The 18,229-nt window shown below is 47.0% G+C and overlaps 1 protein-coding gene across 1 annotated transcript; it reads left to right on the plus strand.

Annotated features, from left to right (window-relative positions):
- The first annotated feature begins 3,870 nt into the window (after nt 1-3,870).
- Nucleotides 3,871-18,204, plus strand: LOC133360317 (kinesin-like protein KIF18A). The gene is made up of 4 exons (XM_061578964.1): nt 3,871-3,988; nt 10,413-10,557; nt 17,574-17,812; nt 18,201-18,204. The coding sequence occupies exons 2-4, from the start codon at nt 10,453-10,455 to the stop codon at nt 18,202-18,204; spliced, it is 348 nt and encodes a 115-aa protein (XP_061434948.1). The 5' UTR covers nt 3,871-3,988; nt 10,413-10,452.
- Nucleotides 18,205-18,229: the final 25 nt, after the last annotated feature.

Below are 18,229 nucleotides of genomic sequence, written 5' to 3' on the forward strand. Positions count from 1 at the left end.
CTCATTCACCCACTCACTCATTCACCCACTCACTCATTCACCCACTCACTCATTCACCCACGCAGACACTCGCTCATTCACCCACTCACTCACTCACCCACCCACTCAGCCACTCACCCAGCCACCCACATACGCACTCATTCACCCACTCACCCACCCACTCACTCATTGACCCACTCACCTACCCACTCACTCATTCACCCACTCAGCCACTCACTCATTCACCCACTCACTCATTCACCCACTCACCCACCCACTCATTCACCCACTCACCCATTCACCCACTCACTCACCCATTCACCCACTCACTCATTCACCCACTCACCCACCCACTCATTCACCCACTCAGCCACCCACTCACTCACTTATTCACCCACTCACTCATTCACCCACTCACCCACCCACTCACTAATTCACCCACCCACTCACTCACTCATTCACCCACTCACTCATTCACCCACTCACCCACCCACTCACTCATTGACCCACTCACCTACCCACTCACTCATTCACCCACTCAGCCACCCACTCACTCATTCACTCACTCACTCATCCACCCACTCACTCATTCACCCACTAACCCACCCACTCACTCATTCACCCACTCACCCACTCACTCATTCACCCACTCACCCACCGACTCACTCATTGACCCACTCACCTACCCACTCACTCATTCACCCACTCAGCAACTCACTCAGCCACTCACTCAGCCACCCACTCACCCATTCACCCACTCACTCATCCACTCACCCATTCACTCATTCACCCACCCACCCACCAAGCCACTCACCCAGCCACCCACTCACGCACCCAGCCACCCACTCACGCACCCACCCACTCACCCACTCACTCACCCACCCACTCACTTACTCACCCTCCAGGGCCCTATTATCCTATAGGCCACAGTAGGAACTGTGCCTAGGGAACTACGAAACTAAAAGGGCCTGCTAAAAAAAAATTGACAGTGTTCTTTTGTTCGTATGATAAAAAAATGATGTAACCAAGATATCTTCTTGAATAAATATATTTACATAGCAAGGACAGACAACCGTGTATATACCAAGAAGCAGAGTCATCTGAATAGTTTTTTTCACAAGGTGAGAGAAATTAACACCGGAGATGAACGTGTCGGAAATGTTGACATGGCAAAATTAGCAAAAAACATCCCATAATAGTGTTTTTCACACAATTTTATTCTCAATGGAGAGTAGTGCGAGCCAATACAAAGCGACCTTGTTTTTCTATTTAAAGCTTTCGTGACTGCAGGGATTCATCTTCTTGGTTCTTTCGGTAAAGTCACGTAGAAGGTAAATAATAAAATTTCAACATTCTAAAAACAAAATTCTCACGAAGTTTCGGCCACAACACAAGCAGCCGTCCTCAGGTGACTTTACCGAAAGAACCAAGACAAAGCGGCCTTGTTGTGTTACGCGTGAAACAAGCGGAGTGGTAGCAGCAGTAGTATTAACATGGGGCAGCAGTAGCAGCGGTAGCAGTAACATGGGGACAGCAGTAGAAACTGTTGGACGTCATCACGAAAGGCCGACGAGACGGCGGTGCCTGAGGTTGGTGGACTACGCAGATACTTCTCTTCGCGCGCGATGTGCCACTTCCTCCGCTTGCACAGAAACTCGTCACCGGTTGCTGTCCAAGGTAGAAGAACACCTCGTGATAGACGCATTCGCGTCGGGCGCACAGATCCTTCAACGTTATGAAAATCGATTGATTGACTTTTATATTCGTGTCCATTGTATACACATTGGTTTATACTGGTAGGAAGCTCTTGGTTACACCAGCCCACAGGGGATTATTGTGTCCGTCCGTCCGTCGTGCAGGGAGGGGCTGGGTGGGGAGGGAGGGTGGGGAGGGGCTGGGTGGGGGATGGGAGGGGTAGGGCTGGGTGGGGGAGGGGCTGGTTGGGGAGGGTGGGGAGGGGCTGGGTGGGGAGGGGAGGGTGGGGAGGGGCTGGGTGGGAAGGGTGGGGCTGGGTGGAGAGTGGAGGGTGGGGAGGGGCTGGGTGGGGAGGGTGAGAAGGGGCTGGGTGGGGAGGGGCTGGGTGGGGAGGGTGGGGCTGGGTGGAGAGGGGCTGGGTGGGGAGGGGCTGGGTGGGGAGGGGCTGGGTGGGGAGGGTGGGGCTGGGTGGGGGGTGGGAGGGGTGGGGCTGGGTGGGGAGGGGCTGGTCACCCCGTGGTGCCCTTATAAAACTCAACGTTTAGCCTACTCACGCCGGCTTGTGCCCGCCCTCACAGTCGGGCATATTTGCGGAATACACACGCCGCCGTTGACCCTGTCCATTGACCGAGCAACCCAACGTTCCTACCAGCTCCCTCCGCAGGAATGTGTTAGACTGATTCCGTCATATCCTGGGTGGAGAAAAATTAACCCGTAAAAACAAAGTTTTTCACTATAAATCCTTTATATGCGTGGCGGCTAGAGTCTTCTCGTCCTCTGGCTTGAGATGGCTGCCACCTATGGGTCAGATGATTGTCTGCCAGTATTAAGTAAGTGGTAATTAAATATTTAATTTGTTTTCCCTAAACAGTGTAAAATTTTGGAAAAATAATTTCACGAACATTAATTGTCTCGCACAACGAGTCTGTGTGCAAAATGTCAGCTCGATTGGATCACGGGAAGTGGGTTAAAAAACGACCGAAAGATTTGCACGGTCGTAAGCGCGCAAGCAAGCAAGCAAGTGAACTTAATATAAAGGATTTAAGAAAACGCAATTCCTACCACACTGCACCGGAGAGAATTCAGATTAAAGCAGTCGGGGCGATTGATGGTCCAGCACTCACTGATTCGCCCAAATCAATCTCACCGGCGGTCATTCGCCTACTTGACGCTGTTTTATCGCTACTATACCAGGGTTACGTAGGATGGAAATAATAAAATAATAAAAATATAATAAAAATTAAACACCACACTGCAGTTGATGTTGAGTGGGTGGTTGTGGTTGTCTTTCCCGACAGACCTGTTCTTCACCTGAGGACGGCTGCTTGCGTTGTGGCCGAAACGTCGTGAGAATTAGATTTTAATGTTTTATTTTCATTACTTTATTACTTCCCTTCTACGTGATGACTTTACCGAAAGAACCAAGAAGATGAATCCCTGCAGTCACGAAAGCTTTAAATCGAAATTTGATGGGTGGATGGTTGTGGGTGATGATGGGTGGGTGGTTGATGGGTGGGTTTAGCTAAACTAGCATAAACATTTAACTAAATTAATATCAAAATTTAACCAAATTTGAATGATTAGTTAAACTAAATTATCATAAAAATGTAACTATACCAGCATAAAATGTGAACCAAACAAGAATAAAAAATTTAACAAAATTAGCATAAACATTCAACCAAATAGAAATGTACCTAATTAGCATACAGATACAAAAAATTGCTTAACAAAATTAGCATAGGACAACCGTCGACCAATCGGCGCGCGCCATCGCCGGAGCCACGCCCAGATTTTGCCCCTCGACCAATCGGATCGCTGTACCACCCCCCCCCCCTGGTGGGTGCGTTTAGCTAAACTAGCATAAACATTAAACGAAATTAATATTAAATTTTAACTAAATTTGCATGATTAGTTAAGCTAAATTATCATGAAAATGTAACTATACCAGCATAAAATGTGAACCAAACTAGCATTAAAATTTTAACAAAATTAGCATAAACATTCAACTAAATAGAAATTAACCTAATTAGCATACAGATACAAAAAATTGTTTAACCAAATTAGCATAGGACAACCGTCGACCAATCGGCGCGCGCCATCGCCGGAGCCACGCCCAGATTTTGCTCCTCGACCAATCGGATCGCAGTTACACCCCCCCCTCCCCACCTTGGCACGCGTCGACCAATCAGCTCGCGGGACGAGAGCGGCCGTTACGATTTGAATTTTCCGAAGCTGAAACCGCTGACGCGGCCGTGTGTTCGTGTTTTTATTTTTTTCTTTATTATTTTAATCATTAAAGTTCGTGAGTGTCAAGGTAAGCTACGTTTACTTTTGCCTGTTGTTGTTGTTGTTGTTTTGTTTTAAAGTATTTTCTCAGGAGAACCGTTGCTACGGCCGCTGTATGTTGTGAAAGTCCGGTGAGCCCTGAGGCCTAGACTCGACTAGCCGATTGCCCCGCGCTTTGTTAAATAACAACAAAAATGTTCGTGGCTTCGATCTTTAGACTTAAAGCTTTCGCGACTTGCATGCATTCATATTCTTGTGGGTCTTCTGGTAAAGCCACGTCGATGGCTTCAAAGGAAATAACAAAACGAAAACCGCCCACGACGTCTCGATCTCGTAGTTGCCAACGAAACGCCGTCGGTTTTTTGTTGTTAATTTTTGTTATTTTTTTCTTTAAAACTATCTACGTGACTTTGCCGAAAGACCCAAAGAGAATATGTTGTGTGCCCCGTTCTGTTTACGCGACACAAACCTTTACCCATCGAACCGCGTCGAGTGTTCGGCGGGGTTGATGACGATGCCACAGTTATATTTATTTATTGACGCAATCTATAACATCCACCACTCACCTCTCTCCAAACTAAAATAAAAACCTATACGCTACAGAAACGCAAGTTGCTGTAGCGTATAGTACAAATTGTACGACGCAATGAGGTGCACACACACACACACGCAGTTGGTGGTGAAGTTATAGCCGGGTGGCTAAAGCGTGCGTTGTGTGTGTGTGTTGCTAAAGCACAGCAAGTTGGCACAGTAGGGGGGCACAGGTGGTGCATCAGCCGGTCATCTCAGTCATATCGGTCATCTCGGTCATCTCAGTCATCTCAGTCATCTCGGTCATCTCAATCATCTCGGTCATCTCAATCATCTCAGTCATCTCGGTCATCTCGGTCATCTCAATCATCTCGGTCATCTCAATCATCTCGGTCATCTCGGTCATCTCAGTCATCTCGATCATCTCAGTCATCTCGGTCATCTCAATCATCTCGGTCATCTCGGTCATCTCGGTCATCTCGGTCATCTCAATCATCTCGGTCATCTCAATCATCTCGGTCATCTCAGTCATCTCGGTCATCTCGGTCATCTCGGTCATCTCGGTCATCTCAATCATCTCGGTCATCTCGGTCATCTCAATCATCTCGGTCATCTCGGTCATCTCGGTCATCTCAATCATCTCGGTCATCTCGGTCATCTCGGTCATCTCAATCATCTCGGTCATCTCGGTCATCTCAGTCATCTCTATCATCTCGGTCATCTCGGTCATCTCAATCATCTCGGTCATCTCGGTCATCTCGGTCATCTTGGTCATCTCAATCATCTCGGTCAGTCGACCCGTGGCACCTGGGTCTGCCCCGTGACCTCCTCCTGCCAGCGGGCGTTCGACACTTCACGTGGTAGCCTCAAGGTGCACATGGCCTGGCACAAGCGTCGTAGTGACGTCACCGCTACTTAGTGGCAAATGGCGGTTGTTGTTGTTTTTGGAGGCCGACGTGTCTGTAACGTTCACGTAGCCGCCGTGCTGTTGTGTGTTAGTTACCATTGCGGCGACGCACCCTGCATTGACAAGAAACATCTTAAAGTGACTATGCGCAAACAGAAAAATCCAAGAAAAAACGGCAAAGTCTTCCAGAAAAGGCAACGTGTTTCAACGCTGTCTGCAAAAATCCCAGTGGGATGCAAGTCAAACAATAACAACCATAAGACAATTTAGATTAAAGTGATCAGTCTAACTCTGTACTACAACAAACAAATACGTGCCTTGCCACGTCTTGTCTTGCGGATTGGTAAAGTTTAGGCAAAGGCTAAAGACCGCACTCAAGATATCGCAAAAGCGCGCCCGTTGTCAATGATAATTTGATGTACATACAGCAGTTGCTATTACCATCCCGCTGTTACAATTAGACCGATTGCTTTACGTCACCAAAGACACAATTAGAATTTTAATTTGACCCCCCGGGGTCTGATCGCGTTAACTGTGGAGCGTCGGGGGTATGGGATCGAACCGGGGTTCGAGAGGTCAATTGCGCGTGTTTGCAGTTGATTGAATATTGACTTGCGATGGTTTGAGAGGAAGGGGAGGATGATGACGATGCAAGTCTGGTGGTGTTTACACTATGAGATCTCTTTTACCAGTGGCAAAATATAGTAGTAGGTTTTTACCCTTTTAAACTGGTACAAAACTGACACCTTTATTCAAGGCATCATGTTTGCAATAACCATAACACAAGTAGTCAAAAAGCAAACAAAAAGAAACAACTCTAAATTTCGATTTAAAGCTTTCGTGACTGCAGGGATTCATCTTCTTAGTTCTTTCGGTAAAGTCACGTAGAAGGGAAGTAAACATAATAAAATAAAATTTTATTATGTTTTATTTTTATTATTTTATTACTTCCCTTCTACGTGACTTTACCGAAAGAACTAAGAAGAAGAAACAACTCTGATGATGATAATAATATGCACTGTCCTTGAAGTTGATTGGTCCACACCCGAGACGGCTTTCTTTAGAGCCTAGTCCCCATTGGTGTTGGACCAGATGACACCAGAAGGCGTACAACTCAAACACAGTGCAATATCAGAGTATTGAGAGCTCGGGGTAAGCATTTACACTATGAGATCTCTTTTACCAGTGGAAAAATATAGTAGTAGGTGCCAGTTTAAAAGGGTAAAAACCTACTACTCTGGTGGTGTTCTTCGAGTTGTGTTGTAGACCGTGTACAACTTTTGAGGATTGTGTAATGTAACGTTTGTTCCTTTTGTAACACTTTTTATTTAGTAAATTCTAACGAATGAACGTGGGGCGGGCTTGGAGTTTTGAGGGCCCGTGACAACCAACGTGCATTGGCGGCACACCAACCGGCCCTTTAAATTCAGCAGTTCTCAAGGTGTTTTTATTATTTCAGCAAGAGGGGGAATCATCTTTACCACCATCGCCGTGAGTTTAAGTGGGTACGGAAACCCATCAAGGGAATATGTAGGGAGGGGAATGGGGTTGAAGAGTATACACAACTTGAATTTTCCGTGATTTCAACAATTAATCGACGTGCACATCATTAACAGTATCCTGATTGATGAGCAAAACAAAATCACAATTTAATCATCAATCCATTGTCATAAGTGAGTCCAAAATATCAATAGTCATGCTCAAAACCACATTGCTATTATAAAAATCATTGAACCTCCATTCATGATGGCAATTTCAATATGGTCATTGTGATGCTCAAAATTAGAGTTATATTATTCTCAAAATCATGAACATTTATTAAAACAGTGTGCTTAAAATGCAAACTTACCAATTTCAACATGCACACAATCAATTTCTTGATTCTTATCGAAGTAAGTCCTATGTATCGTGGTGTTTTCATGCTCATGCTGTCAGAAGCATGTGTTTTAAAGCCCCTTTTTTACACACTTTTAATTAACTTGCCCTGTTTGTATATTATTTCAAATGTTGACGCTTTATTTCTTCGGATCTACGGAGCCTATTGAGCTGAACATTTGTACACAGACTCGTTGTATTCTCACTTGGCAATTCCCGCTGATCCTGGGCCTTTTCGTGTTTTTTAAATCCTTTATATTAAGTTCGCGTGCTTGCTTGCTTGCTTAGGACCGTGCAAATCTTTCGGTCGTTTTTTAACCCACTTCCCGTGATCCAATCGAGCTGACATTTTCCACACAGACTCGTTGTGCCAGACAATTATTGTTCGTGAAAAAAAATTCCCAAAATTTTACACTTTTTAGGCAAAAAAAAATTATTTTACATATATTCAAATAGAACGCATTCATGGCTTTGGCTGAACATCACAGTGCAAGAGCCCAGAGCGTAACCCCTCCACAGGCCGTGGTGGAGTAGCGCAGTTAGTAGCGCCCTCGCTTCCCATGCCAAAGGTCGCGGGATCGATCCCCGCGTCCTCCATAGGCGAATATATTTTTAAATCCTTTATATTAAGTTCGCTTGCTTGCTTAGGACCGTGCAAATCTTTCGCTCGTTTTTTAACCCACTTCCCGTGATCCAATCCAGCTGACATTTTCCACACAGACTCGTGTGTGACAATTAATTTTCGTGAAATTTTTTTTCCAAAATTTTACACTGTTTATGGAAAACTAATTAAATATTTAATTACCAATTGCTTAATACTGGCAGACAATCATCTGACCCATAGATTGCAGCCATCTCAAGCCAGAGGACGAGAGAACTCTAGCCGCCACGCATATAAAGGATTTAGAGTGAAAAACTTTGTTTTTACGGGTTTACTTGTTTTACTTTATTGCACCATTTCAAATATATATTAGAATTATCCAGACAAAAATCAACTGTTGTTAGTGTCTGGATTGAGATGTTAGAATTCATATGTACATATCCGAATAATTTTTTACAAGATTAACATAAACAAATACTAATGAAAAACATGTTTTTCAATGGACACACATTTTTATTTACACTCTAAAGTAGAAAATAAATTATTTTGATCCCTGAATTAATAAAATGTGCTGAATACAAGTGGGTGGATCCAATCCACTTGCTCTCCTACATAGGGATATTTGACCGTTACAGGACCCTTAGGCAGAAAGAAAAAACCCACCAGGGCATATGAGAAGCTAAACGCAATCTCTACGCTGATGGATTCAATCCACTTGCTGTACTAACCACTCATGGTCCCCTCGTAGCCCCAGCCATTTTGGGAGTTTCACAAATCTCTCTGTGAACCACCCACCCTCGTGTGTCACCGCTGTCCTTGTGTCCAACATTACTCCTGTTCCTGTGGAAAAATTTAATTTTCGTTCCGATAGGATTTCGACGGTGATTTTCAATGAAGGTTTAAATACACGAATCCAAAAACCACAACCGTCACAATTCCTAAAGTATGTCCCATTGTGACGATAAAAAAATGTGCAATTGTATTATACAAATTCAAATATGTAATCAGTGTTTTAAATATATCCAAAGATGTGCAGCATCGCTTCTGCTTTGTGGCCGATTGCTTTGTGTTAAAGCGCATTTAACATTTTTCACCGTGTGGTATGCGCGCATACCACACGGTGCCGTTCTTGGCTTCACATTTTTGCGGGTAATTCAAGGTTTGCATCTTTTTACCGCAGTTCTTTGTGACATACTCTCACTGCCAGTTGATTGGCAGGTCATGTGTGGTAGGGTAAAGTGTGAGTAACCCTCCCCCCCCACCTCTTTCAACAACACGTTTGGTCGAACATGGAAGAGTAGACCAATCACCCTCTGGCTTTCGCCAGCGGTGGCGGCAGAAAACGATTTCTCGGCCGCACCTTCACATTTTCTACAAGAGTGGCCGCCTTCTCATTCCGATTACAGCGGTTCCCCCAATTTACGATGCCGTCGAGTAATACATTTCGATTTGCTATCTGCCTCTCATAGGAGTCCCTTCGTTTCTATTAACGATACATGTACAGGTAGTCCCCGAGTTACGACGGTCCGACTTCCGATATATCGATCTTACGATGGCGATAGCGATGCGACAAAATTGTCGAATATTTTAAATTTCGCGCGGCAGGCAAACGCAGCAGCGTACGAGGTACGATGCTGTACGTTGGGGACGCTGCCGGGATTGTTTCCTGAAAGAAACTTTCTATTAAATTGCAGTTCTGTATGTTGAACTTCTTTCGCACCGTACGTAGCCTTGTCGTGCTAATTGGAGGTATGCGCCACTGTTGATAATTGTGATTTTGTACTCACTTTACCCTCGCAGCCACTCAACCTGAATGCAAAATTAATTATAACCATGCGGTGAACACAGCAACAAACCGTGGCAAGACTCGTAACAGTTTTCGGACCTTTGTCAGTCCACCGCTGGAGGGTAACAGCACGGCAGCGGTGACACTTTACCGCACTGCAGAGGTCGCAACCGGGTACCCGATACCCGTACCCTACCCGATACCCGGCTACCCGTACCCTGCCGGGTGCGACCTCTGCCGCACTGGTTAGCGACGGGTGGAGCTCTCCAGATCCCGGCTGGGCTCAGGGCTTTCTAAGCAGCCCTTCGTATGTTCACCTTGAAGCAAAGCAACCGAGCCAGCTTCTCGTGACTCCGCGGTCGTTTGTCCTTCAGGCAGAGGTCGCAACCGGGTACCCGATACCCGTACCCTACCCGATACTCGGCTACCCGTACCCGGCTGGTTATGGGTACGGGTACCCGTTTGCGACCCTGGTGCGGCCGGGTACGGGTAGGCCGTGAGTCACTGGTGAGTCACCGTTTGTCACTCATTTCCCAACGTCTTGTCTCTTCTCACAATTCAAGTTCCTAGAATCAACCCACCCGCGCCTGCAACATGGTTTCATCCCAGATGTCGCAATCAGGTACCCGATACCCGTACCCTACCTGGCCGGGTACGGGTAGGGTACAGGTACGGCCGGGTACCCGTTTGCAACCCTGGTGCGGCCGGGTACAGGTAAGAAATCAAAACCCATTTGTGACCTTTGCCTTCAGGTCCGGCCGTCGCAGCCGCCGCCGGCGCTCGAAAAAGACCATGGCGGACGGGCCCGGGGAGGGCTCGAGCCACATGCGTGTCATCGTGCGGGTGAGGCCGCCCAACTCGCGCGAGAGGGACACCAACCACCGCCTCGTCGTGCAGGTGAGCGTCACGTCTCTCCCCCCGTGTGTGTCACACGAGTTAAGCAGGACCCAGCCTGGACACTACTGGGATTGTGATGATTGTAGGGAACCACCGCCTCGTCGTGTAGGTGAGCGTAGATAAATAGCCAGGGTGTTACAGGGGCGAAGAGTATATACAGTGATCCCTCGTTTATCGCGGTTAATGGGGACCGGAACCCCTCGCGATAGGTGAAAAGTAGGATTGGCCCCCTAGGAATTTCCGTATATGTGTGTGTGGGTACCAGAATGTTTAAAATATGTATATTTATACTTTATATATATATTTTACTTAAATTTATTTAATTATAAAACCTTAATTCTATACATTCACTCTCTCTCTCTCATACGATACGTATTTTGGTGTTCTACACTCACCAATGACAGTAGTATCTTGAGACTTGACTCCAGTAATGACGACGACGACGATGACAATGACGATGACAATGACGACGATGACAGACCTGTGCAGTTCGATGAATGTGATGATGAATGATGATGATGATGGTGTTACTGCACAGGTATAATGAGGCCTTTAAATCAGTTCGAAAAATCCGCGATGCACTGAGGCCGCGAAACTTGATCCGTGAAGTGGCGAGGGATTACTGTATATATATATATTTTTATCATTAACGCAGCGCGTAGACCCGGCTGCGTCTGCACAAGGAGATAGCTGCTTTACGGTCGGCCGGGCGGCTCAGAGGTCAGAGCGCCGCTGAGATCGGCATGTCCCTGTTCTCGCACGCCCGTCATTAAACACAAGCCGGGTTCTCATCTGCAGCCGAGTTGAAGGTCTCCACCCGGTCGACGGCGATTGCAAACACAGCGAGCGAGAAACTTGACGCAATTTCGCGGAAAACCTAATTGACGTAAACGGGCACGTCTTGGCCAAGTGTTGGCCGCCCCTCCGAACGCCTTTTTTAATCTTTATATTAAGTTCACTTGCTTGCTTGCTTGCGCGCTTACGACCGTGCAAATCTTTAGGTCGTTTTTTAACCCACTTCCCGTGATCCAATCGAGCTGACATTTTGTGCGTGACAATTTATTTTCGTGAAAATTTCTTCCCAAAATGTTACACTTTTTAGGAAAAAATAAATTATATTTAATTACCAATTGCTTAATGGTGGCAGGCAATCATCTGACCCATAGGTGGCAGCCATCTCAAGCCAGAGGACGAGAGGACTCTAGCCGCCACGCATATAAAGGATTTATAGTGAAAAACTTTGTTTTTACGGGTACATTTTTTCTCCGCGCGCTTGAAAAGAAAACCGCTGGGCGGGGGGCGGGGGTGCGACGGAGCGAGCGGGCCAGTCGGCGCACACTGCGCCGCGAAACCCCGGCAGCCCGAGTTCGATTGCCCGGTCACGGCTAATGTCGGTGGCGAGTGATGTCTCTGAATCGATCCTGAGACTCCCCCGTCACCACCCCCCCCTCCTCACCAACCTCCGTTGAACAGCGTGTGTTAGTAAGTCGAGGGCTGCCTGCATTGATCCACATGCACCACATTCAGTATTGTGTTCGTAAGTAGAGGACTTGTTAGCTTTGCCCACCTGTATGGCCATCTGTATGTTCATAAGTCGAGGACCACCCGCCCTGTAATTCAACGGGTGATGTGTGCTGTCTGCAAGTCGAGGACTGACCAGTGATGCACACGTGACCATGTGTTCATAAGTCGAGTACTGTATGCACCGGTTGGCGTGCAGTTGATGACTATCTCCGTGAGGATAAAATTTACTCGTGTAGGCCACTGTCCGCCATATACATCTGTAGAACGTGAAGAACCAGCGGCATCTACATCTGCAGAACATGAAGAACCAGCGGCATCTACATCTACACAACGTGAACAACCAGTGGCATCTACATCTGCATAACGTGAAAAACCAGTGTCATCTACATCTGCAGAAGGTGAAGAACCAGTGGCATCTACATCTGTAAAGGTGAAGAACCAGTGGCATCTACATCTGCAGAACGTGAAGAACCAGTGGCATCTACATCTGCAGAACATGAAGAACCAGTGGCATCTACATCTACAGAACATGAAGAACCAGTGGCATCTACATCTACAGAACATGAACAACCAGTGGCATCTACATCTGCAGAATGTGAAGAACCAGTGGCATCTGCAAAACATGAACAACCAGTGGCAACTACATCTGCAGAACGTGAAGAACCAGCGGCATCTACATCTGCAGAACGTGAAGAACCAGTGGCATCTACATCTGCAGAACGTGAAGAACCAGTGGCATCTACATCTGCAGAACGTGAAGAACCAGTGGCATCTACATCTGCAGAACGTGAAGAACCAGTGGCATCTACATCTGCAGAACGTGAAGAACCAGTGGCATCTACATCTGCAGAACGTGAAGAACCAGTGGCATCTACATCTGGAGAACGTGAAGAACCAGTGGCATCTGCAGAACATGAACAACCAGTGGCATCTACATCTGTAGAACGTGAAGAACCAGTGGCATCCACATCTGCAGAACATGAACAACCAGTGGCATCTACATCTACAGAACGTGAAGAACCAGTAGCATCTGCAGAACGTGAAGAACCAGTGGCATCGACATCTGCAAAATGTGAAGAACCAGTGGCATCTACATCTGCAGAACACAAAGAACCAGTGGCATGTACATCTGCAGAACGTGAACAACCAGTGGCATCTACATCTGCAGAACGGGAAGAACCAATGGCATCCACATCTGCAGAACATGAAGAACCGGTCGCATCTACATCTGCAGAACGTAAAGAACCAGTGACATCTGTAGAACACGAAGAACCAGTGGCATCTACATCTGCAGAACATGAAGAACCGGTGACATCTACATCTACAGGAGATAATACAACTTTTAAAGCAATTCTCCGTATTTAGTGTACACGCCACCGTACAACACGTTTGGGATCGACAGGAGGAGTAGAGTTGAACTTACGAACAAATCGACAGACCTCTGGAACCTAGCTCGTTCGTAAGTTGAGAGGAGTCCCTGTATATTGGCGACATGCCCACAACGAATTATTTACAAGAAATCGACGATCTTTGTTCAGTGATTATTACAACAACCACAAAAAATTTCGATTTAAAGCTTTCGTTACTGCAGGGATTCATCTTCTTGGTTCTTTCGGTAAAGTCACGTAGAAGGGAAATAATAAAACAATAAAAATAAAACATAATAAAATACAATTCTCACGACGTTTCGGCCACAACGCAAGCAGCCGTCCTCAGGTGAAGAACAGGTCTGTGTATTTCAGACGCTGTCTTTCCGACAGACCTGTTCTTCACCTGAGGACGGCTGCTTGCGTTGTTGCCGAAACGTCGTGAGAATTGTATTTTATTATGTTTGATTTTTATTGTTTCCCTTCTACGTGACTTCACCGAAAGAACCAAGAAGATGAACCGCAAAAAATCACCGCAATCGGGAGTTGTCCAAGCGTTGACTTTTTTATTGTTTCCCTGAAAGGGGACGATTCTTGGCGCGAGGCTATCCTGGAAGAATTTCTTATTGGAGGGAGCAATATTGTGTTACAAAGGCAGCGTGGGCGTTGGAGAGAGCGATGACACGAGCCATTCCACTTGAAATATAGACGCCAGCGGACGCGCGAGAGGAAAATAACCTCCGTTACTCACTTCTTGGGATGCAGCCGCCGGTGACGTCGGGGGATTTTGCCTTCGGGGTCATTAATCACCGTGGGGTTCGTAAGAATCGCACGTTCACAAATGTGCATTGCGTGGCGAAGGGCGCTTAGTCGTGCGTCCACGCTGCGATCAAGTAGCTCGCCTCCGCCGCCCGCTCGTCATCGCGGGCCTTGGGACGTCACGTGCGCTGGCCGAAGATGGGAACTTGCAAATGAACGGGACGGATACGTGGATTTTTCGGTTACGATTTCGACCGGTTCCTTACGGCCGTCGCGTGTAACGCGCACGTACCGGATGCTTGCCGTTGGTATCGCGTCCCGCGTGTGTTGTGGTCGTCACCGAGGTCTGTACAGTTGAAGCCCTTCCTTTTAACGACGGCGATTGGTTCTACGATTCATGCTCTTAGTTTTTTCAGGTAAAGTCACGTAGGTCAAAAATGAATCTTCTTGGTTCTTTCGGTAAAGTCACGTAGAAGGGAAGTAATAAAATAATAAAAAATAAAACATCATAAAATACTATTGTGAGAATTATATTATATTATTATATTATTTTATTATGTTTTATTTTTATTATTTTATTACTTCCCTTCTACGTGACTTTACCGAAAGAACCAAGAAGATGAATCCCTGCAGTCACGAAAGCTTTAAATCGAAAAGTAAAAAATGAAATTTAAATTAAAAAAAATAAAATAATAAAAATCACGACGTTTCGGAGGCAACACAAGTCTCCGTCATCAGGTGGGACCGTCACAGCCAGATTTGCTGTATCTACGATACCGGTCGTTGAGCGATTTGGTCGTGTGTAGAAAATGCAAGTTATAGGCTTAATTCGTTCCAATTGCTTGTGTTCGTTGTAACCGCGTTGTTTACAGGGGAATGGTCGTTAGGCGAACACATTGGGCTCTATGGAGGCTCGTGGTTATGCGATTAGTCGTTAACACATTAAGATGGGTTCTACTGTAATACTACGATACACTACACTACTTTACACTACACTACTTTGCACTACACTACTATACACTACACTACTATACACTACTATACACTACACTATAGACTACACTACTATACACTACACTATACACTACACATTGGGCTCTATGGAGGGCCGTCGTTAAGCAATGAGTCGTTAGCAGGGGTGCTCATCAACAGGGGTTCTACCGTACCGTGTGATGACTGTCTGCACCGCTGCGGGACACCCCATGAGACAGAGCCCTCTCGCGGGTTATTCTAGCCCTTCCTCGTGGCAAGTAAAAGCCAATAAGTAGTATTAAAAAAACCTTTTAATAAACACGCTTTAATGAAATGTACCGTACGAGTGATGGCAGAACTCCACGACTCCAGGAAGTGGCCCCGAAGCTTGCCATAACGTCAGGGGTCGTGGCCAATTACAGCCAACGTCAGTTGAGCGTGGATCAGAGGTCGCAAACGGGTTTTGATTCCTTACCCGTACCCGGCCGCACCAGGGTCGCAACCGGGTACCCGATACCCGTACCCTACCCGTACCCGGCCAGGTACGGGTACCCGTTTGCGACCCTGGTGCGGCCGGCTACGGGTAGGCCGTGAGTCACTGGTGAGTCACCGTTTGTCACTCATTTCCCAACGTCTTGTCTCTTCTCACAATTCAAGTTCCTAGAATCAACCCACCCGCGCCTGCAACATGGCTTCATCCCAGAGGTCGCAATCGGGTACCCGATACCCGTACCCTACCCGTACCCGGCCGGGTATGGGTAGGGTACGGCCGGGTACGGGTACGGGTACCCATTTGCGACTCTGGTGCGACCGGGTACGGGTAAGGAATCAAAACCCGTTTGCGACCTCTGCCCAGCAGCTTCTGAAGTTCTTTGTCGCATATGTCCAGTCGGTGCACGCGGTAAGAACGTCACAACAACAAGCAGTACAAAAGACACGATAGGAGTGAGAAGTCCAAGAGGGAGTAAACAAGTCGCCCAAAAACAAATACAAACAAAACTGAACCACCCCCCACCCCACCACCCTACCAGGCAAGGCTTGCTGAGGTTTTAAATTGTTTTTCAGGAGCGGCTTGGCCGCAAATGACCTGCGTGACAAAGTGGTCCCATCGTACGGACATTTATAGCACCGAAATTATCTAAGATAATCTTCACCGACGTTCACACCTTCCCCCACGCGCGCTCCGCTCTTAGATTCAGCTCGTAGGCATTCGCAGGCAATATTGTTGTTTGGTAATTTGATTAGTGTACGTGCGTGTGTTTTTTTTTTCGTTGCCCTAAAACCTCTAAATTCTACTGAATTGATATTAAGATTTACATTGAAATGCCAGTTTTTGATTATCAGTTATGTTTTTTGTTTGAATTATGACTGCAGGTATTGTGGTCTATGCAAACATGACTCCTTGTAAAAAAGGTGTCAGTTTTGTTGCCAGATAAAAGGGTAAAAAAACAATTATCATATTTTTTCTTCTGGCAAATGAGGTTCCAATGATGTAAATGCTTACCCCGAGCTCTCATACTCTGATGGTGCATTGTCTTTGAGTTTCGATTTAAAGCTTTCGTGACTGCAGGGATTCATCTTCTTGGTTCTTTCGGTAAAGTCACGTAGAAGGAAAGTAATAAAATAAAACAAAATAAAATAATTCTCACGACGTTTCGGCCACAACGCAAGCAGCCGTCTTTATTATTTTATTACTTTCCTTCTACGTGCTGTAGATTCCTTCCCTCCACCACCCACTCTCCGCTCCCCCGAATTTATAATCTTGTTTTTTAGCACAGTTAGTTCCGAACGGGTCGAGACCATCGACTAAGCTGCACTTGAGAACCCAGTTTTTTTTAATGACGGGCGAGCTCAAACAGGGACATGCCGATCTCAACGGCGCTGGATTAGCGGCGTTCTGACCTCTGAGCCGCCCGGCCGACCGTAAAAGTCACTATCGCCTTGTGCAGACGCTGCCGGGTTTCTGCGTTGTCAATGGTTAGTCAGCGGACACGGTGGGTGATGCTTCATTGATAGTTTAACTATTTAATTGGTGGGGGGGGGCTTTGCGGTATGTGCGTTTCAAGCATGATACGTGGCTGCTGATTGCAAAGACTCGTGGGTCGGGGGGGTTAAGTTGGGACGAACCGCAGCTTGAAGAACTTTCGGGTGAATTTCGTGCGTCAAGTCCACCGCAGCACAATACAAATGGCAAGGAGGTTCGGGAAGCAAATATCGCAGTAGTTGCCGCGTCACGATTCTGTTTCATTTCGTATCGTGAGAAATCGCCGTCGCCGTGGCAATCCTCGCCGGAAACGCGCGACGCGTTTGTTTTTCGTTCCGATCGCCGCTTCGGGGTTTCGACTGACGCCGGTCAACTTCTCCCCCCCGATCTCGTGCCGTTCCGTTGCGCAGGTGGTGGACGACCAGATGCTGGTGCTGGACCCCAAGGAGCAGGCGGAGCCCAGCTTCCTACAGGGGCGGCAGCTGCGGCAGCGCAACATGCTGGCGCGCAAGCCCAAGGACCTGCGCTTTGTGTTTGACCGCGTGTTCGACGACACGGCGACGCAGGAGGAGGTGTTTGAGGGCTCCACGCGCTCGCTCGTCGAGGGCACGCTCAACGGCTTCAACTGCACGGGTAACCGGGCCGCGCGGCGCATCCTGGTTTATAACAATGCAGACTCGGTGTTAGTACGTGAGCACTGTGTGTGTGTGTGTGGGGAGCGGTCTTTGTCTATGTCGGTGTGTAGGTCATGTGTGGGTCTTGGTCAGGGGTGGGGAACGTTCGGTCCGCGGGCCGTACAAGGCCCGCGAAATCATTTGGTGTGGCCCTGCCAAGGCAACCGCAGGCGGGACTCGAAATTCAATAAATCTAGGAGCAAACCTGGAAAAGCACGCCTCGCCAAAGAGAAGCAGTTACAGCCCACCGCATTAGGGGCGAGTTAATTAAACGTTTGACCAAATATAGCGGGCAAATTTTTAAGTTGATGATTTTGTACGGCCCGCGAATTATGTTATGAATATCCAAATGGCCCTTGGCAGATGAAAGGTTCCCCACCCCCTGGTCTACG

The sequence above is a fragment of the Lethenteron reissneri genome, chromosome 68 (assembly GCF_015708825.2).
Source record: "Lethenteron reissneri isolate LAM-NWPU_2019-01 chromosome 68, ASM1570882v1, whole genome shotgun sequence".
Classification (NCBI taxonomy): domain Eukaryota; kingdom Metazoa; phylum Chordata; class Hyperoartia; order Petromyzontiformes; family Petromyzontidae; genus Lethenteron; species Lethenteron reissneri.

What these genes read in the sequence shown, in the direction of transcription:
- LOC133360317 (XM_061578964.1), top strand. Translation starts at nt 10,453, where the DNA reads ATGGCGGACGGGCCCGGGGAGGGCTCGAGCCACATGCGTGTCATCGTG. An exon ending in ACCACCGCCTCGTCGTGCAG is followed by an intron (nt 10,558 to 17,573) that starts GTGAGCGTCACG and finishes TCCGTTGCGCAG; the next exon opens with GTGGTGGACGACCAGATGCT.